The 21,751-nt window shown below is 49.1% G+C and overlaps 1 protein-coding gene across 8 annotated transcripts in view; it reads right to left on the reverse strand.

The window, feature by feature from the left end:
* Positions 1 to 1,097: 1,097 nt before the first annotated feature.
* Positions 1,098 to 21,751, reverse strand: part of MSI2 (musashi RNA binding protein 2) — a 212,300-nt gene continuing 191,646 nt past the window's right edge. For 4 of the 8 annotated variants that reach the window (XM_065695192.1, XM_065695197.1, XM_065695194.1 and 1 more), the window contains 3 exons: positions 5,371 to 5,579; positions 3,544 to 3,621; positions 1,098 to 1,319 (listed from right to left, as the gene is read on the reverse strand). In XM_065695192.1, coding sequence (XP_065551264.1) covers positions 3,580 to 3,621; positions 5,371 to 5,579 — 251 coding nt within the window. In that variant the 3' untranslated portion in view covers positions 1,098 to 1,319; positions 3,544 to 3,579. The remainder of the gene's footprint in view (positions 1,320 to 3,543; positions 3,622 to 5,370; positions 5,580 to 21,751) is intronic. The other 4 variants (XM_065695195.1, XM_065695198.1, XM_065695196.1 and 1 more) reach the window with 2 other exon arrangements.

A 21,751-nucleotide genomic window follows, 5' to 3' on the forward strand; every position in this document is an offset into this window, starting at 1 on the left:
CTCACCTCCACCCAGGCTACCCAGAGCAGCTGAAATGACTGGACAGCAAGTTGATCGAGTTGAAAACAACTTAAAAACCCCCAGAATGAAAGGTGTGCTTTGAACCGTAAATGCCTTAAATAGGACCAAAAAAAAAAAAAAAAAAAAAAGCCTTAAATAGGACCAAAAAAAAAAAATAAATGGTAGCTTCTTTTTTTTTTTTTTTTCAGTCTTGGGAAAAAAAAAAAAAAGCAGGTTTTGAAATGAAAATAACCAATACCACTAGACTGTTCCTTTGTAAGCTGTGCACGTCTGATAGCGAAGATGCTGGTATGACGCTAGGAGAGCTGGAAGGTCTACCATGCCTACGGAGCAAGCTGAGCAGTGTGTGCATCACCTACCTCCCGCGGGCCAGCGCCGGCGGCCGGGCAAACCTCTAACACCTTGTCTCTTTTCTTCCATTTGTTTCATAGAGAAACTGCCTTAGGCTGACTCCATCACAAAAATAGGTTTGTATTTCTCTTTCTTAATAGTTTCTATGTAGTTAATGGAATTGTATTTACAGTATTTTTCTTTTTTTTTTTCTTTTTTTTTTTTCAGAATTCACGATTTCAAAAAACCTTATATCACCTCTTTCAACAAAAAAAAGCACTTATAGAAAAAAAGGACGCACAAAAAGTTTGTAGTCCTTGCCTTATTGCCCAAAATAGAAGAGAATTATAGGTTAAAGAAGACACCACAAATGAAAAGAAGGGCTAGAGAACCTGCTGCTCACCCGTGCCCCCCCGTGCCCTGCAAGGCCACCCCGTAACCGTGCCCGCCGCCGGCTGCGGAGCCGGTACCAGCGGCTGAGACTCCTGTCACCATCTCAGCATCCTTTAAGCAACAACAACTACGTAAAACAGAAGGGAGAAGGAGGGGAGGTGGGAAAGCAAAAACGAAAGAAACCTCTTAATATAAACAGTTACACTATGGTTAGGCTCTTGCTAGATACACAAAGAATTAGAACTACGTGGCTACGAGACTATGTCAAAAGGCTACGAAAAAAACCGTGGTTTGGAGAGGTTTAAAAAGAGGGAGGGGGGGGAACCCATCAAGAAAATAAAACGACCAGGAAATGGATTTTATATACATACTTTTAAAAGCTGTTGTTTTTATAGTACAGCAGATTCATGAGATGATGAGAGAGATTTGTTTTGTTTTAGACAACCTAAGTCCGTCTAGTGCCACCTCCAGTTTGCGTTACCGGTGATGATGATGTGCTCAAAGTCGATGAGATCACCCCAACGTGGGCCCCGTCAGAAACTTCGCCCCGTCTTGCCCGGACATCCAGAGAGACTCTGCAGGGAGGAGAAGGGAGACACAGGACATGGAGTTAATCGAGGTCAAGTACGATTTTTAACCCCCCAATGGCTTCTAGATGCTCTGCAAAGCCGCAGCGTGCTCTGATCCACACGTGAATTAGAGCGACACGGCTGAAATGCAGCAGCATTCCCAGCTCTGGGAATGTGTTTAATGTATTGACTGGTCTTACTTTCCAGTCCCTGTGGAGAGCAGCCTGGACTCCAGGCAGGCAGCGGTTAGCTGTGTGCTAGTCTGCTTTAGGAACAATAAAATGCAGCCTGATATATCGGAAGGACAAAGCCTGTTCCTTGGGCATTTGTTATGGCCGGGAATTTACACAGCTTGGCTAAAATGAGCTTTTCTAAAGGCACAGCTAAAGTACTGGGAAAGTAACAACTTTTACATGGGCAGTGCGGATGATTTATTTTGCAACAGAAGCTTCAGGTTCTAAAGCTCTCTTCCTGTAGTGCTTAATGTTGGGATGGAAACGAATACTGGGGGACCAGTTCTGCAGCAGCCCTTGCAGGGCTGGCTATGGCCAGGACTGGTCACTCATTTTTGGTACCCTGGTCACTCACTTTTGGGGCTGACCTCCAAAACCACCCCCAGGTGCCTGTGCCCAGGGTGAGGTGCCACCAGCACCCACAGGTCTATAGGAATAGCCACATCTTGCCCCAGGGACCCACAGCTCAGCCAAATCCATCCTCTACAGCCGCATCCTGCCCCAGGGCAGCCGAGGGACCAGACACCTCGGGATGCGCCGCCGCAATAGAGATTTCAAACTCAGTGGTCCTTGAAGAATTAATAATAAGGCTCATTTCCTCCTCGCAAAAAAATCTATTTTAATTAGTAATGAGCACCATTAAAAGCACTTTCTGGTTTTAAGTCATTAATGGTTTGGATCTTCATACTGGCCAGTAAATGATGGTTACAGTTTGATGTGTTGTGGTAAGTGTAAAATGATTACAATACATTAGTATGATGAACACTGCCTTTATTGCAGCGTTCTTAGCGTGCGTTCGGCTGTCGTGCTGAGGTCTCCCACCGGTGGGGTGTACCACTGTGGTATTACAACACCTGACAGCCCAGGAAACGTGAAGGGTTCTAACAATGATCCCTGAATACACACTGATACGTGCAAATAATAACAGGGATCAAAGCCAAAGTGCTCGAGCCACTTTCTTCTTTCCCATAAAAAATATTACCTGGTGGAGCAAAGCAATCGATGGTACAATTTCAGGTAATCTGGGGCGTGCGTGAGTGGGTGAAGAGCAAGTAGAAACCCCCTTTATCCACTAGTGTTTAGATATAAATCTATTTCTATGTAATTTAAAGCCTCCAAACGTTTTCCACAGTTCCCAGCCCCTTGACTAACTGTAATTCCAATTCCGTGCACTGATTTTGAATGTAAAACATGTGACATCGATCAGGACGTGCTGGGTAAAAGGCAGAGCAATCAAACCTCTCACATCCATCACATTTGTCTGCATGGACTAAGAGCTCTGTGCCGTTTCACGGGGGTAAGTTCTGCTTTTACCGAGTGACTTTCCTCATCTCTTACTCCCGGGGTAAGAACATTTATTTGCAAGGATGAACATGCCAAAGGCCAGGAAAATAAAATAATAATAATTAAACATTTAATTAACTTGAGCTTAGTTCAAAGGGGAGGAAACTGGCGGCGCTCCAAGGGGGCATTACACAGGTAATGGCTTTAATTTCATTTGCTTAGGTTTCATTTTTGGTTTAATCTTGATAATCGCTCTATGGTTACTAGTTCCAATGTTATCTTTTAGCTCTAATATTGGGTACGGCACTTAATTAAGAATGATGGGTGCTCTGTAATGAAGCACTAGGGCTTGTCTGTTTTTAGAGCGGTGTATTGGTAGCAGATCTATAACCCCAATCAGGATGCTGTCGGCTGGCACTTGGTTGTTTCCCCACTGGATTTTGGGATCAATCTGTGTTCCGTGGGGCTTTTGACTCTCCAAGTTATTGCACTAAGTGCCGTGGCTATGAAAACGTGACTTTTGGGGGGGCTTAGCTCCCAATTTGCCTTCCAGTTTCCAACCCGTGAGATTGATCTGAGTAACACAAATCACAGAAAGGAATGATTAAAGGCCAAGGAAAGACGAAATGAAGATAAAAAAAACTGTTCACTTAAAGTCAATATAGGGGAGATGGTAGTTTAGCACAAAGTACAAATGGTATATACTGTAATACCTCCAAGTGAGATGGCAACCAACCATGTGTAACGTTTCAATGGTATCCATTTGTAAAAGCCGTTGCAATCAAAGGGCCCTAAAATTGCACAATTGTTAAGTTCATCAGTGCTCGGTACATGGGAACAGCTGATTATTAATTTTGCCAAGAAATTATCACAGGACTTGAAAGGACTGTGTTGCCAGCATGAATAGGTATCTCCAGGAGCTGTTCTGGCCACCAGGGACTCGGTGTGCTGCACGCTAGGGTTACCTTTCCAAGACCATCATCTTCTCATTCCCCCAAAAATCAGCTTTGGCTTTTCCCTTCTTTCTTTTTCAACCAGAGTTAGTAAATGGCGAGTGTTAAAGAAAGATATATGGAAAAAAAGCTACAGGATTCCTTGCAGTTATTGGGGGAATTAAGAGGCTGCCAATCTGCAAGTCAAAGACAGAATAGTTCTTTGGAGAAGTGGTAGTGCAGACAAATCCGGGCTCCCAGGCTTGCATCTCGTATCCTATTACTTGAAAGATCAGGATGTTGCTGAGGTCAAAGTGCCCAAGTTTTCAAGAACAAACAGGTCTTTCTCTTTAGGTGAAAAATGGAAATAAGAGGTGTTGTAAGTGGTGAGAGATGGCAGTTTAAATTGATGCGGCTCTTAGCAGAGCAGTCATACTCCCTGTTTGGTATTAGAATTGATCCGAAGGGGTTGTCAAGTCCCTGGTGTGACCATGGGAGGGGCAGGACTGGGATGGGAACTGAGCACAGGGGCACCAACGAAGGGTTTTGTCTTTTTGGGCACTGGTTGCTTATACGATAAGAATAGTAAACCTCAGGACCTTTGTCTGCACCACGCTCCTGCACCCCCACTCATCCAATTGGGTCAGAGAGTGAAATCCTCTGCTCTGTTTGAGGGATTTTGGGGGAGCCCTCTGTACTTTACCACAAGAGGAAAAAAACCCTCCTTGTTTTACTCCAGAAAGGGAAACAACTTCAGCTGCAGTTGTTCTGTCTGGGAGACTGACAGCCACCAAAGAGGGCCAACCACATTCATGCTAACACACACAGGTAAAACAGTGCGATCCGAAAACCAGCATGCAGCTCTGTTAAGCAGATCTCATTGCCCTCATTAGTGCGGCTGCAGACCCACGCGCCAGGCAGGAGGCACTTTTCCAGCGACTTGACAACAGAACGGAAGCGACTCACCTGTAACCTGCAGGATTTAAGGATGCTGCACCCGGCTGGATGTGACACAGGAGGTCAGCAAACGCCAGCATCCATCCCGGTGCACGGGGATGCTGCAGTTATAGGGGTGAGCAACAGGCAGTGGTGGGGCAGCCATCCCCTCACTGGGGTGACTGTCAGCCACCCTGGGGTCCTGCCAGCCAAATTAACGAGCTCCTTTTTCCAGCCAAATTAACGAACCCCTTTTCCCAGCCAAATTAATGAGTCCCTTTTTGCTTGTTTAAGTGGGAGCAGGCACCAGTGCGGTGTCTACAAATGGGCACATCAGCTGGGACGGGCGGTTGGGCTGATGTAAAGCCCCCGTAGGTAAGCAGGAACTTTAAAGCCCGTAATTATTAATTATTTCCTTTTGAAACGTGTCAAATCAAAAGGCACCACACCGGCGCTTCCAGCCCGGACGGTACCTGGAATAGCACAGCCTGTTGGCATCTCCAGTTGGGCACAGCTCTAGCAGGTTACAGCAGCAAGGCGCTGCCACGCTTGCCGTCAGGTCACAATTAACCAACAACCCAATGCACCCCTTACCCCCATCATTAAACAAAGACCCCCCCCCCGCCCGCCCCGACCATGACCGAGCGTCGCCGTCGCGCGCGCGGTACTTACGGCGATGCCGTGGCCGAAGCCGGAGCCCGGCTGCGGGCTGGCGGCGCTTATGTAGTTACCCACGCCGGAGTCCTGGCTGGCCGTGCCGTAGAGATCCGCGACGGGCCCTGGGCTGTTGGCCCCGGGGAAGCCTCCGGGTCGGGCTGGGTTGGAGCCTGCCGGGGAAGCGGGTGCGCCAAAATTCGGTTGAGCACTGTAGCTATTCAAGACTGGTGTGCAGAGAATAAAGCTGGGTATGAGGCCAGACGCCGGGCATGCACCGTTATTACAAAGCCAAACACCAGAATAAACAGCCTAGGCCCAAATTCTAACACTTAACCAAGGCCATGCGATAGGAGAGCAAGTACTGGATAAGAGTCAGCCCGTACTACTACGAAGCTTAGAGCTCCAAAAATATATATATATGGATATATATGAAAAAAAAAGAACAATCATTCAACACACTACTGCAACCAGAGACTGGAGGTGCTCATTTTCACCAAATTATCACAAAATATAATAGGTATTTTTCAACATCTGACTTGATGCTCATGCAGTAGTAACAAGTTCTCTAGGTCTGGGCACGCCGAGACAGCATTCACATCCCATGCAAACTACAAAGGAACTAGTTTGAGACTACACATTGTGGTAATATTGATATTAAAATGTTGACAGCAAATAACTTCAATCACGTCTAGGGAAATCGTTTTTGGATCCATTCGATACTTTGGGAAAAAAACCCGCCCTTTTCAATCAGAAAGCTGTTGAAATAGCTCAATAGTTCACTTCTGTTTGTTTCAAATGGTACGGAATGGAACGGTTCGGATTGACTTCTGTTGGTTTTAAATGTGAACCAAGGAGAGTGTTGCTTTATTGAATCTTTTTCCTTTCGATTTGGAGAGCGAAGACCTACCTTCGTCTCCAAAACCATGCTTGGGACATCAACCAAAATCAAACAAAGAAATAAAGATCAAAAGCAAAAAAGAACTGCAGAGGGGGGAGGAGAACTCACCTCCTAACGTGGAAGTAAAAGAAAATCTGATTTTTTTTCCTCTCTTTTTTCTTTTCTTTTTTTTTTTTTTAAAGTTTTGAGACAGAAAAACAATGTAAATAAGAATGACACTAAAGAGGAAGGTTCGGTATTAAAGCATGTTAGATGATCAGGCTTCTGGCGTTTCTCACAGTTGCTTTTGGATGTAGGATTTATGAGGAAGGAGTTTCAATGCAAACGAAAAGTTAGCGGACTTGGGAGGAGCTGGATGGAAATGGCTTGCGGGAAAGCTGGAGCTACACCTGAGCGGTACTTGCACAATCCTTTGGAAGCACAAGGAGACTTCCCTGCCCGCGCCCACTGCATCCCACCACATCCCTGCTGCATGCAGGTACCGGCAGCACCGAGACACACACTGCGAACAGCTAACACTGGCCTTCCTGCTTACTCAGGCTGAGCACGCCGGGGTACACGTGCCCGGGGTGGGACAAGTCCAGCGGGCCACCACCTCTCCTGCCCTGACCCTGTCCCTCTGCACCGCTCACCCAAGAGGTCCCCATTTCTCAACCGAATGAATAAACTGGTCCGAAAGAGCCAAGCTGGCAGCTCTGCAGTGACAGGAAACTAAATCTCACAAAATGACTGATTTAACGCAGCTCTGAACTGGCAGCAGGGGAAGGTAAGTAGGACATCTAAGCTAGCAAGTTAAAAGAAATAAGGCATGGGAGAATAAACAGATTTTGGAATTCACTGGCAAACAAAGCGCCTTTTTTGATTATTAAAGATTAAATGTCAAGATAACATTTGGCCTGCTCACTCACGAAGAAAAATATCCAGCTGAGATGTTCAAAAGCCTTTTATTACTGGAAGCTAGCACTTCTTCCCCTCTTTCTTCCTCCTGGTTCAATAAAATGGATGTGAGTTTTACTGCCAAGGCACACAGAAAACCCAGCTGGCCGGTGCGAGCAGAGGGACGGGGCAAGGCAAGGAGGGGTTCTGTTAGTGACGGACTCCTGTGAAGCCCCACAGCAGCACCAGGACTGCCCATGGCACCATCGCCACCTTGGGACTAGGAGCAGGGACCAGCCTTGGCTCACAATGATGCCCAAAGCCACCCGCTGCCGGGCCCGCACCATGTGCTGATGAGTGCGGTGATGCTGTGGCTAACGGGACAGACAGACAGACACCACAGCATCCAGAGGGACGGTTCTGTGTCATTAACCTGCAACTATGGACTGTGCATAGGTGACAAGGGGACATGCTTTGTCATGTCCTTAAACCTTGCAAAGAGAACAGCAAACAGAGGCTGAAAAGCCAGGGAGAGATGCTCTGTCCCCACCGAATATCCCACCCCGGCCACTGTCATTTACATCTCTAGGAAGAGTGGAAATCCCGACTTTCATACACACAGAAAGAGCTGGCAACCGGTTATTCAAAAGTCCTTCTGACCTTGGGTATGGAATGTAAGGAAAAGGTAATCCTCTACCTGCTGCCCATCAGCTGAGGACCCCACACTGATCACAGGAGTGCCTGCAGAGAACCGGGCATGCCAAATGCACACCCGCTGCTCCATCACCCGCGAACTGCTGCGGAGCCTTGGGATGCCCTGGCACTGCTCCGTGCTCCCTGCAGAACAACGCCTGGAACGCTGCACGGAAAGGGCTGGAAGCTTTCACAGAGCTGACACTGCTCCAGCCCCCAGTAAATGAAACAGAAAAGCTCTGGTAAGTGCTAGGAGGGTGAGCACCCCTCAGAAACGATTCACTCAGCCATGGCGAGCTGCTAAATAGCTGTCTTCTTCCAATAGCTGCACACAAGCTCACCTGGAGCCAGAGGCACTTTAACCGTCGCTCTGAAACAACAGCAAAGGGACCCTGAACAACCTTCCCAACATGCAAACCATGACGCGCTCTGGTAAGAAATACGGGGGAGCAAATCTGTTCTACACACACCTGCAACAATCTGGGACTGAAATGATGGAGAAAAAGCCAAAACCCGAATGCTGCAGACACTGTTTTAGTCCTCAAAGACAATGTGAGACTCCCTGGGGACATGTGTATGTGTGACAAAGCTCCCAACGGCAGCTCAGTTGCTGGAGGAGGCAGAAGCTGCCCAAGAGCCGTGGCTGCTCCGAGATGCCGGAATCATTAAGATTAATGCCTTCCAGGCTGGAAGGAATCTGAGATTCTCTCCTGGCCACCGACATCCTGCGGTAAGAATGGGAAATAATTAAGGGCAGGAGTCTGGAAGCACACCGCTGAAAAACCATCAGGGGACTGTGTTGTCCCAGGAAAGGGGAGGGAATCACCGACCATGTCTTGATGCCAGTCAATAGAGACCAGCAGCAAAGCCCGACCTCTTGCCTGGTCTGAGCTCCTGACTTTGGTTTGGCAGGACCCATTGGATTGATTCACCATTGCTTGGGGGCTGGCAGGGCCATCTTGTCCCCTTACAAGCATTGCCAGCACTCAGAAAGGCCTGGCAGTCAAAGTACCCGTTTCCAGCGTGCTCTGAAAGGGTCAGGTCCAATTTAACAACCAATTGCACAGGAAACCACCCTGCACTGGACGCTTTCACAGCTCCGAGACTGCAGGTAAGTGCCTCCAACTCAAGGGTTTCCTCTACACATAATTTGCAATCCCAAGGATCACCAGGAAGCCCTGGAATAGATCAAAGTCAGCAAAGATGTGGAGAAGATTAAATGTGTCTGCAAGTCACCGCTAACCAACTTTTATCTTCCTCAGCCCCAGCGATCCCCATCCTCTGGGTTACAGAAGCTCCTTCCTATGCCGGTGGAGATCAAGAGAAAGCAGCCAAGAGATGTGGCAGTGATGGGAACAAGGAAGTTTAATGGCGTTCCCTTCGCTTTGAATTTGCTCTGGTTTTTCCTACCTTACTTTCTCTGAGGCTCTGAATTTCGATCAGAGTGAACGCTTGCCTGCAGGCCAGAGGTACAGCCTTTGGGGAGCCTCGGGCTCTACCCTGCCCAGCGCCGCGGTGGCTTGGGGAGCACTGAAAAGCAACGAGGGAAAGCAAGAAGGGGCACGAGACACCGAAGCAAGCACGGGTTCATAAAGCAGCCCCAGAACAGGCTTGTTTAAAATGCAGAGTGTTGGCTGGCACAGCGAGAGCCGGACCTTGTCTGAATGGGTGGCGGGGAGAGCCACAACAAACATTGGTGCTGTCTCCATATTCCAGAGGCGATGGGAAGAGACAGAGGAATGGCACTGCTGCCAAGGCTGGAAACGGATGAAAGGACATTGGTGCCTTGCCACATACAACTGCCAGCGTTCAGTATTTACAGCCGTCAGGTTTCGCTGGCAAAGAGCAGGGTTTGCTGTGCTTCCCTGCTGCAGCTTGTGCCCATCCCATCTCAGGGATGTGTTTGGTGCAACCATGCACGTTCATTGCCCCCTCTCCTCTGCCCAAGCTGCATCGCCTTGAAAGAGAATCTGCTCAAAGTCTTCCTGCTAAAATAAACAGGAATTTGCAGAGGATTTCAACACGCATCCATAGCCTCTAGACAGTGCTTCAACAAGCAAAGCTGGTTTATTACTGACTCATCTTGGTGTCCTTCAGCAGAGCTGCCTTTATCCACATTTAACACGCGTGTACGATGCTTCTCAACGCACCACTCAGACAAGTGATTTATGTCAAGGAGCCAAGAGCTGGAGCCCAAAATGCACCCGGCAGCCCAGGCTCATGCAGGGGCAGGATGCTCAGTGCTACAAGCGCTCTGCTGGGAGCAGGGATGGTGCTCGCTTATCGAGTGCCTTCTCCTGCACACTGCCACGTTAACACAGACCCTGCACACACGAATCTGCGTTCAACACGAAAGGTCACCACTGAAAGATGAACTCTCCTGCAATGAACTCTAGAGAAATTCCTAGAGTCATTATGGCATTAGCCCTGGTGAGCAGTGTGTTACACTAATGAGGCTCCAAACGCCTTGGGCAGCTGGGAAAGCACAAGTCGGATGCTGGAATCCCACCCAAATAAACTCAATGCAGCCACGGATGATGAAGGGAAAGAGGGAGGGAAAGAGAGGAGAAAAGTAAGGATTTTGACAAGGAGAACTTGCTTGGTACTGGGCTGACGGTTGGTCCCTTAGGGCCTTGTTAGACGTGATGACAAAGCAACGCTTTTAAGCCCGTTGTATTCCGAAGGCAATAAACCAGGTGAAATATGTTCTGAGATGGGAGACAGGCCCTGCAGGGGGATCACTGTCCCCTGCACACAGCCCACATGGAGCCTTTGGTGACAACACTGATCCCTCTCCTATAGCACCAAACCACAGAGACTTAGACACCACTGGCTCCTTCTGTTAACTACTGTGGTTTCGCTTGTCTTTGACAAGTAACAAATGAGACCATTTCAAAAGTGAAACCAGAAGGAAGGTGGAGAGCGGTGCAAAACGTGGTCACAGAGACTTGTGGCTGCCCTCCCAGCCACAGAGCACAGCAGACAAAAACCTCAGGACTGCAAGAAACCACACATGATTTACTGGATCTCCTCTTTGAGAAGAGGCAGGAGACGTCAGGACGAGCTACAGCGCAGTTATCCCAGCCACAAACACATTTGGCACTCGAGAGAGCAGAACGGAGCTGGCTGGAGCTGCCCCAGCTTCTCCCCATTCCCAAGCACCCACGTCCCTACCTGCACCCTGCAGAGACACATCTGCACTTCTGTCCTCTGATGCCTTCCTTGTCCCTGCCTTGTCCCGCCAGCCCCGGGGTGGCTTCCTGTACCAACAGGCTTCCTGACAACTTGTTGATGCAGCGCTCTAATTTCTGGATGACTCTCTCATCTACCATAAACAGCCACGCACGATTTGGCAGGCATTTCTACCATCAATGTTTATGATAATAACTAAATGTGCTTGAAAGCAGCAGGAAATTTTCAATATAACTATCATTAAGACAAAACGCTTTAAATCAAAGCCATTACCCACTACCAAGACTCAAAGCTCACAAGATTAGGCTGTTTTTCTATCTTTATGAAAAATTCATATAACACGCTGCAAATATCATCTACCAGCTCGAAGCAGTAAATGATATAACAACATGGGACGCTGCTGACAGGGATGGAAACAGGCAGGGCACGGGGGCAAGGGCAGGGAGGTGCCATTTGGCAGCAGCTTGGCAGGGTGAGCTGACGGGGAGCAGGTACCCCAGCCCTGGTGGCAGCAGGGAGGGAGTGGATGGTATTCATCTGTACACTGCTGCCCATCCCTCTGCCCATGACGGGTTCAGCAAAGCAGGGTCCTGAGCGGCCAAGCTAGGACAGGAGACTGCATCGCAGTCTGGAGGCATTTAATTGGAGCCATTTGGATTTTAATAGGAGATCCTCACAGAAGGAATACCCCATTCCCAAGCACTCAAGCTTGCTGCCTTGCCTTTGCAATGACCCCCACACAAACAGCAGAGGACATTACAGTAAACTCACAGAGACTGGAGCAGGGAAGATCCCATCCTTCCTTGGGGATCCTGCATAGCATTAAGCACTAACACCACATTGCAGTGTCCGTGACCAACACACCAGCGACCACAGTGGGATGCTGACACTTTATAACAAGCCACAGTATGGACTGCAGGAAAACTTCACCACCACATACAAACATCATTAGTGCTCAGAGCCTTATGAATGCCATTAGCTAGCACTGCACCCGGGTTACACATAGCCTGGCCAACGCTAATTCTTTGTGCATTCATAGCTGAAGTTAATGGGAGCTTGTCCCTTGCTTTTCAGAGATGCTAACAAGCAAGATGTGATTTACCCAAGATTGGATGTACAAATTAACGCCAGTCTGCAATAGGACGTCAGTGCTCCCAGTCCTCCACTGCCTGTCGAGGCCACAAGAGCGCACAGGCACAGCACTGAGAATTAAATGCTCACATTCAGGCTCCTTCTTTTCTATACCCATCCCTGCATACAGCTCCAGCAAGAGGCACAAACACGTTCGTTTGTGGTCAGGCTGAAGCATCACTTTCTTGTACCTGCGCTTTTACACCCAGTATTGCTTTCTGTCTGAGGCAGCGCACGGCACAACCTCCAGTTCACATCAATGCTCCAACTCAGAAATGTCTCAGAGATAATGAGCTGCACACACACGGATATTCTGGGCAGGAACAACGTACAAACAGCTCCCAGCTAACCGAAACAGAAAGAGGGAGACAAACCAGAAAACCAAATAAACCCTGTGCTACAATTAGAGGTGCCATTTAGCACATCTCTCATGGGGACCTCCCAGCTCTGCTCTTCCCAAGCAGCCTTGAAAAGCAAACGCCTCTCTGTAAGAAGCCTGCGGCAGGCAGAGCTCCTCTGCAACTAAAGAGACCCGGAGATGTCTTGCCTCTGACAGCCAGTTCAGTCCTGACTCTGGAAAACCAAACCCCGAGCTTTGTGCCTCCCCTGTCACGGCTCTGCAATGGGGAGCAGGCAGGCAGCTCCGCGTTAGCAGCAGTTGTCCCTCGCCTGCAGCTACACTGGCCCTGCAGGGAGAAAAATACAGCAAGTGTTGGGCTCATCAGTAAAATAAGTGGTGATGAAGCCAAGAGACACCGAGAGCAGCTATCTGCCATAACAAGGTACTATTTGTACGTTATTTTCTATCTGCAGTCACACTTTAAAAGGTTGTTCTGCCTCTGCAGCCCCTTCGGAAACAGCTTCACACATCAAAACATCGCAGGGCTAACGACAGAAAGCAGTGGGTGGTGAACAGGTTCCCAGCTCAGCAATTACTGCTGGAAGTGAGCAGATCTCGGGCCGGGAGCGCCGCGCAGCCCCTGCGCAGGGATGCTGACAGCCATTCGCACCCCTCGGACCCGCGGCAGCCCGAGCTGTTGGGAGCCGAGCTGGACACGTCAGTGTGATAATGGAAGTTGGGATCTTGTGGCAACTGTTCCTGACACGGCCCCCGTGCAGCACAGGGACTCGTGCACCAGCACGGTGCGGAGCAGGCGGCACGGACACAGTATTAACCGCTAAACTACCTTAGATGAGCAGAAAGCAAGAGCCGGGGGGTCCTTGGGCAAGCGGGGAATTCAGCCACTGCCCCTCTCGTGCATGCTGCAGGCACATGAGCAGCACGGCTTTAAAATGAAAAAGGAAAGACTGAGATGAGCTCTTAGGCACAAGCTCTTCCCTGTGAGGGTGCTGAGGCGCTGGCACAGGGTGCCCAGAGAAGCTGTGGCTGCCCCATCCCTGGCAGTGCTCAAGGCCAGGTTGGACACAGGGGCTTGGAGCAAGCTGCTCCAGTGGAAGGGGTCCCTGCCCGTGGCAGGGGTTGGGACTGGGTGAGCTTTAAGGTCCCTTCCAACCCCAACCAGCCTGTTATTCTATGGTTCTATGAAATACTGTGATTAACACATCCGAAGCATCAGCAACACCTGGAAGCTGTCGATTTGCACCAATTTGCAGAAGACAAGACACAAAACTCAACGCATTCATCTTTTCTAAGCCCTGCAGTTACGTAGCAGCACAAATAAATGCACTTACAGCCTGGCTGCAGTCTTCGGCAAGCAATCAATATTTATTGCCTCATCACCTTTTCCATGCTGCAAGTTAGCGGTGTCACCCTCGCGTCGGGCTGAGCGCTCCACGGAGGCCACACAAAGCTGCGCTTGTAGGAGCTGCAATCAGGGAGCCAGCTCTTGTCACAGCCTTACAAAAGGATTTCCTCTCGAGCGGCTCATCTTTAATCATTATAAAAGCACAGAAGTTTAATCCATTTTTGATGTAAGCGCTAATAGCTTTGTGTCCTTGAAGTTCAAAGTGGTCTTCGTGCATGTCGCTAATTAGCCGAGCAAGCAGCCATTCAGCTCCCTCTCATGTTTCTAATTAGATCCTTAACAACAAACAAATGTCGACCTTACAAAGGCTGTACTGCGCTTCCCTCCATTAGTTAAACAGTTTGGGAGGGATGCAGCTCCCATTTGGCTGCAACCCCCCCAACCAGCACAGCGCTCGAGGGGTTTGGGTCAGGGGCACTCAGTGCCTCTGCTGCCTGTTGGAGAGGCTGCACCTTACTTATGGCCACTTCTAGGGGTGCCCAGCACCCAGGGGCTGGGAGATGCCTACCCCACAGCTCCTCGTACCCACCAGACAGGCATGGCCCAGCTCTGCTGTCCTCCCTGCCAGCAAAGGATGCTCACCAGTTGCCTTGCAACAAGCAAATAAACCAGAGAGGTAACTAAACCATCCCATTAGTCATCTTCCTATCAGGTTTCTCTGTCAATTTAACTGGTTTTACAGTTAATTTAAAATCTGGCATGCTTTAATGTTTACATACTTCACACCAAGTGCTTGCAACGGTTTCCTTTCACTCTTCTTTGGTGCTCAGTGGTTGTTAATGTGATGCATCGGAGCATCTGCAGTCAGAGCTGCTCACTGGAGAAGGCCCCAGCACCAGCACTGCCCTGGGCTTTTGCTTGGGCAACACCAGGCAAGGGGGGATAAATGGAGAGAATCCCGCACCAGGGAACTGCTGCCGTTGTGCTTCTCTGGCTCTCAACTCGGATGCTCCCGGGTTCGCAGGACCTGACCCCAGCACGGTACCTGCTGTCTGTGCCTGCACATTAAGCTCTAACACTTATTACCATCCATCCAAGTGGCAAACAAGGCTCAAGCTGTTGACGCTGTGCTAACGCAGACCTCGCTCTAATAATTCTTCCCTTTAAAATGAAGGAAGAGCCGAGCCAGGCGACGCCGGCGCTTTCACCTCGCACTGAGGAACACGAAAGCTGCTGCTACTTTTACCACGGGCAACCACATCCGCATTAATTGTTTACCACAGCCCGGACAGGTCTTTTATTAATATTAATGAGTAACAGGGAACAAAAGGCCCCTTTATTTTTAGCCTACTCTAATTGCGTAGTAATTACTCATCTACAAAACAAATGAGCCGAACTCCATTGCCATAGCAACAGAAACTCTGGCCTCCCACTGTACCACATTAACTGGCTATCACTCCTGTTAATTTTAAATTGAAGCCTTTTGTACAATAACAGACAATAGAGGGGGGAAATTAAAACAAAAGCCGGTCTTTGCTGCATATTTTAAGTTGCCGTAGCAGGAGGGCACTGCCCAGGGGGCACCTTCCCACTGCTGATGGACCCCCGGTGGGATGGATGGATGGATGTGAGGGAGCACAGAGGGGTTATCCTGGGAGCAGGGAGAAATCCTGCCCACAACCCCCAGTGCTTTCTGGGCAGTGATCTGTAGGAGAGTCTGCACCAGGCGCCTGCACAGCGAGAGGAGCTGGCACTTGGAGCATCCCCGCTTGGCCAGACAGACATCACCAGCCATGGCTGAGCAAGGTGGAGAGAGGGGTCCTCAATAGCATGAGCGGCTGGTAACACCCCCCCAGAGGAAAACCTGAGCTCACTGATGAGAAAATACCAAACAAAGCTGCTGCCCACCACAGGGTGCCTGCGGAGAGCTGGTGGCACCGGCTCTGCTGTCAGCACCTAACACCCCAGCTTCTGGCACGGGAGGATTTGGGCACAGACACCCAAGACTCCCCATGGCACAAAGCTCTGGGCTCTTCACTGTCAGAAAACACCCTTAAAAAGACCCCGCTGTGTGAGTTTATTGTTTGTAAATAGCTCAGGTTTTATACCTGCAGACCAATTCCGCATTCTCTGGCAACCACTAATCCACCGCGCTCAAGCTCAGGGCTGGATGCACGCTAACATCTGCTGCAAGGCAAAACTCCACTGCTTCTCCTCCTATTTCAGAAAGGAGAGGGGGATAAAAAAATAACTGTAATTATGTATTAACCTTTAAAGCACTTGGGGAAAGAATCAGCATGAAAACACTCACAATAGCGCATCAGTAAAACGTGTGCCACGTCCCATTTAGTAGTTGCTGCACTAATGGGGAGCAGCCTGTGACTGCTGCCAGACAAGTTACCCCTCAGCTCAGTCAATACTTTACACGTTTGGTGATTAAAATGCATGAGATGTGCTCGTGGGCCCAAGTATCTCATTGCACTGCAGAGCTCGTGCTGAAGGTCCCTGTTTCAAACTTCACCATGACTCGCCTGCATCTCCCATGGAACAAAGTCTGATTACAACGGCCAAGAGCTCCATCCCTCCACTTCCACTGGGAGAAAGGGGATGGAACACTGACAACCGCCTGCTGCAGGGCTCTGTAGGGCTGGAGCACAACTGCCCAGTGGTTGGCGTGGTCAGAGCATCAGCAACCCAGTCCCCGAATGGGCAATGAGCCTGCACAAGGCAGCATCCACGCCATTACCACTGCCCGTGTGCCAAGAACAGCAGCAGGGACACCGGGATGAGCGCGGATGAAGAGTGTTTTCCCATTGAAAATAATTCTCCTGATTGAAAAGACTATTAAAAGTTAGCTGCTAAATTCGTTCAAGATTAACTTCCGCTGTACTTAAGCCTTGCACTTCAGAGGTGGTCACTAATTGCACTGGAGATGATTTAGCAAGTGCACAAGGTTTTCTATTACAAAATTATCGATTAAAGCTGATGTATTTTAACCACAGTAGACTTCAGCCAGGAGCCCTGTGGAACAACTGCTGCTGTGGTCAAGGCCTAACAGCAGCAGGGCCCAATTGCTTTAGATCTACTGGATCTTCTCCTTGGCACTGTAGGATGTGGGATTCCCACCTTGGACCAGCATAGCGCTGCTGTACCCACACAGAAATGACTCCCTTTATTTGGGACAGTAGTCAGAAAAGTAACTTTAATGCCTACAGAAAAGAGGATACTGCCCAGAATGAGGCCAAAAGCAACCAAAGAAATGCAGCGTGGCCTCCTCTAGAGCCACGCCACACTAAGCAGAGATGCACGGTGTATTCACCACAGCCCGGCTGCTGTGATTTCTCTTTAACACACAACACTGCCTCTGCATCCATCCCTCACCAAAGCCCACCACGGCGCGGGGTCCCCCCATCTCTCCTTCCCTGCCGGGCCCCCTGCAATGCTCCCCAGAGCCTCTGCTATGAAACTAAGCAAAGGATAAAATGTGATGCAGCCATTCATTTCCCGATGCATCAGCTGCCAGGTTCTGCCACACAATTACCGGCGGATCCAGTGGAGTGAGAAATTCCAGCCCGCTTGCTGCTCCCAAGTGGTCCACTTGTTAGGTTCTGGCTTTTGAGATTACACAGCTCGCCTTAAACTTTATGTACTTTTATATAGTACAATAAAAGAGGGAGAGCAGCTCCATCAGAGCCGCTGTGCCACAAGGGAGCCCTATCAACGGGCCATATAAATCCCAAATTGGTTCATCGCCGGCTCTTCGAAACGCTCCTTAGGACATTTCTGAGCTGGTGCTGGCTCCTCTCCCTCCGCACACGCAGCCCAACCGTTGTCCCACTTTTTATGGTCGTAATTTGCCAACACTATGGGTGCCTAATGACAAGATTAAATTTTTAGAGCCCCTTCTTTAAGTGTAAGACAAGGCTTCCTAAGCCCCATGCAATTTGTCGCTCTGCTGACTTTCAGATACACTCCTCACTTCATCATATGCCTGGCGCATTAAACAGTGGGTCCCCCGTCTCCTTGGCAGATTGAGATCTAAGGGGGAAATTATTCTCCCCCCCCCCGATGCACAAGTGTCTCAGCTCCCTGGTAGCGCTAAGGAAAGCAACAGGGGTGGCTCAGATTGCCTCGCGCAGGCTTGCATCGCGTCAGCCCCATCCACGCGGTTGTTTGGTTGATTTACTTTATGTTCTATTAGAGGTAAGGAGCGGATACAAATCCTTAATTACATTTTGAAAGCCCATTCTGGATATTTTATCTCCTCTGCAAGCGCTTGCTGGAATACGTGCACTAAAGCCTGCCTTGACTACCCCCAGCGGAGCAGGAAGATGCTCCAGCTCAGCACATCTGGATTCAGGGACAGCCGGGGGAGGACGGAAGGTGTGACCATGCCAGACAGTATTTCTTCTGCTCCCAGCAGGATGCTTTCTGTCAAGCAACAAAGCAAACAAATAATCCAAAGCCTAATGCGGGATCTCAATTACCGGCTGCTGAATTCACAGGCTGCAGCTTGAGCTGTGGAAGAAGTTTAGCACAGAAACCTGGGCACAGGAAGCAAAGACACGCGCTGGCTCGATGGCAGAGATGGTGGGCTTGTCTCGACCTCCTCATGCTGCTATTCATGAAATGCTAACTCTTCGTTTCAAAGCATCCCTTAAGCTGGGTGACATGGCAATGAGCACGACCCATCACTCACTCAGAGCCTCGGCTGCATCACAACATTTGAGGTTTATGACCTAAACCCGATGGCTTCATGTCTCAGGACATGGCTGTGGGAAGCTGCTTCACACACACACTATCACTTAAGATACCCAAATGGAGTGATCTGCGTTGGGCACATCTGGTCTACGACTGCCAACGAATGATTCTATGGGCTAATATGGACGAGTAACAGGCTGATGAAGAAACCATGATTGTAAAATGACTTAAAAAATATCTCAGGTTCTTTTTAATACAAAATAAAAAGAAGAGAATATCGTTATAGTCAGTGTTTCAATTCCTAGGGGGGTTAATTTGAAAAAAAGAGGCAATTTTCCTATCAACATAAGAGCATGTGCGGGTTCTTGTACAGAGGGTGTAGGTTACCTACAGCCGGCTTCAATTTAAACTTCCAGATAATGGGATTTAACAAATAGGGCACTATGGATCCAAGCCATCAGCAGCTCTCTGCTGTATTGATAGTCCTATGCTTTCAATCAGACCAAGGCTATGCTTTTATCTGCCACGCTAGTTCACGTTGATGATACCTATAATATCAACTCAACAATGCATGTTCTACAACTACATCTACTGCTACCAGTACGACTACTACAGTGCATGCATTTAGTTCAGTCCCACAGATACATACACTCTAAGAACAGGCAAGGGGAGATGTGAAATGTTTTACGGGACGACAAGTGTTTTTTGTTTTTTAAGTAAGGGAAATTAATAAAAACATCAAAAGAAAGAAAGTGTACAAAAAAATAGAGACATTTCTCAAGAGTTGGTATGAGTCGTTTCTTGAACCGTTTCGTCCGAACAAGCAAAAAACATGCAACCAGCTGCTACTAACAAGAAGCTGGACACTGAGAGAGGATTAATAGGTGTGGACAAACCTTCCCGCTGAGAGCGCTCAGAAGAGTGTTTGAGAGGAGGTGTGCACGTCCGAGTGTAAGAGAGGCCGGAAAGTATGCCTCAGAGACACCCTCTCTCACAGCAGCCCCAACCAAGCAAGAGAGAAAACAACAAAAACATAACTGCTCACACTCACCATCAAGGTCAGTAGCTCACGTTACGAGATTTGTTATAGCTGGCAAGTATAAAGTACAGTAAGGGGTTGTCAGGGCGCAGGGCTCAAAGGCAGCACTGGCAAGCCGGGGACTGGCGCCCAAAATCCAGATGTGCCAGGGGTTGGGGTAGCGGGGAGCAGCTCTTGGTGCCGTGGCACCGCTTTGTCCCACCTCTGTGTGCCACCAGCCACCTCGGTGGGCAAAGTGCGCCCGTGGCAGCCTGTGCTGCTCCTCCTGGTGCCAAGCAGTGGGAATTGGGCTGGATTATGGATGGCCTTATGGGTTTTGCCTCCAGGGCTCAGGAATAGTTGGTGGCAACAGGCTGGGAAACTGGAACAATCTCAGACTTGTCAATGAACCACAGAGGAAGGAATGAAACCCCTCTCCTGGCAAATTTTCCTTGTCTCGCTCTCCTGCCAAATGAATCCCTCCCATGTCAAATGCATGTCAAAAATGTGTGTGCCCCCCCTCCCGCATGGCTGCATTTATTTACAAGACAAGAATGTTTTACACGTAAACCATGTCAGGTGAATGCAAACGAAACGTGACGCTGATAGTGAAGTTGTTTAGGAGGAGTTTGCACATTCGGGCTTTCGAGTTTGCTCATTTTCCATGGCTCAGGTCCCAATTCATTAAAAAAAAATACAAGAATGGATGAGGTTGTCACAAGGAGCCGAGGGATTCGGCAGCACAATCCCACCCGGCGTGAATGGATGTGGCCAGACCCCTCTGTCTGCCCGAGGGACCTCAGCTCTCGCCCTGTCACTGGGATGTCGATTGGGGATGTGATTTATAAGAAGCATCGCTGCGTTCACCCTGCCAGCACGTGAGCAGCTTGGCTAGACCTGAATTTATGAGTGGCACTGAACACGAGTTAAGGGGAAATGTCCCTTTCTGCTGGCTGCAGCAGAGCACAGCTGTGATAGATCAAAGAACTTGCTTATCTAGCACGGTAAACTGGTGACTGCATCCTCACATGCTGCAATAGGAAAAGAAGGGGTGAGAGCAGGGAAGATGCCCCCGTGCAGGTAACTGCCCCTGGGTGGGCTCCTTTCGCTGGATGGCTTCCTAAGAGGAGGAATAACACCCCAGGGAGAAACAAGGCGGTCAGTGCCCACCGTGCTGGCAGTGACACCAAGAAGGTGGGGAAGAGCCAGCAGGATGGGGCCAGAGAGCAGAGGAGGTCAATTTGGAGTGAGCTGATGGGGCCGGAGTGCTGCAAGAAGGGGCAGCAGCAATGGGGACCTCTCAGCAAAGCACTGCCCAGTGAGCAGAGGGCCGGTGGGATGCTCCTGCCTGGATGTTTTCCAGCTCTTTTCCATTTCCTGGCAGAAAGGAGCCAGTATGGGCCAACCGTGCTTTCGGATTAGGCACGCGTGAAGGAGGGCTGTGCAAATTTGCAAAGGAAAAAGAAACCCAAGAAAAAGAAGGAAAAAACCCCAAACCCCAACCATTTTTCTTGTAATGAATCGGGCCCATACACTGCAGCACAAGATCGGTTGCTCTCGACTGCTCCTGAATACAATTCACTACCATTGCTGGATGGAAGTGGCGAACCCAGGATGTCCCTTCCAAAAAACTGGCTTTGGATGGAAATGACTCTACGTGACACATCACTGCTCCCAGGGCACGTGCCGCTGCCAATGTGAACCGGGCCAGTGACAAACCCGTCTTCTCCTTGAGCTCTCAGGGCTGGGGACGGGATGGGGGCTCATTTTGATTCGGTTTTGCCAGTTTAGTGCACACAGGCAATTTTGAAGGACATTTCCAAACACCATACTGCTCTTTAAACTTGCCAGAAAGGGTGCTGTTAATTTAGGGTTAGGTTTAGTTTCGTATTGCAAGTTCAAATGAAAAGAAAAAAAAAGAACAAAAACCGAAAAGAAACCAAACCAAAACCAGGAAACCCAACAGAAGGAAAACCAAAAGACACTCAAATTAAAGACAAATGATTTTCAGGCACAGAATTGATCAATGCTCAGTTCAGTTGTAATGGGCACCAAAAGCACTCCGATTAAAAAGAAAAGGAATAATCATCAGGGAAGCAACGTTAATCCAGCCAAACCCTCTGTGCCTTGCTAAGGGGCAACTCACCAGCTCTGTTTGCACGTAAAACAAAAGCTGAAGGG

Source organism: Lathamus discolor, chromosome 14, assembly GCF_037157495.1.
Source record: "Lathamus discolor isolate bLatDis1 chromosome 14, bLatDis1.hap1, whole genome shotgun sequence".
NCBI classification, from domain to species: Eukaryota; Metazoa; Chordata; class Aves; order Psittaciformes; family Psittacidae; genus Lathamus; species Lathamus discolor.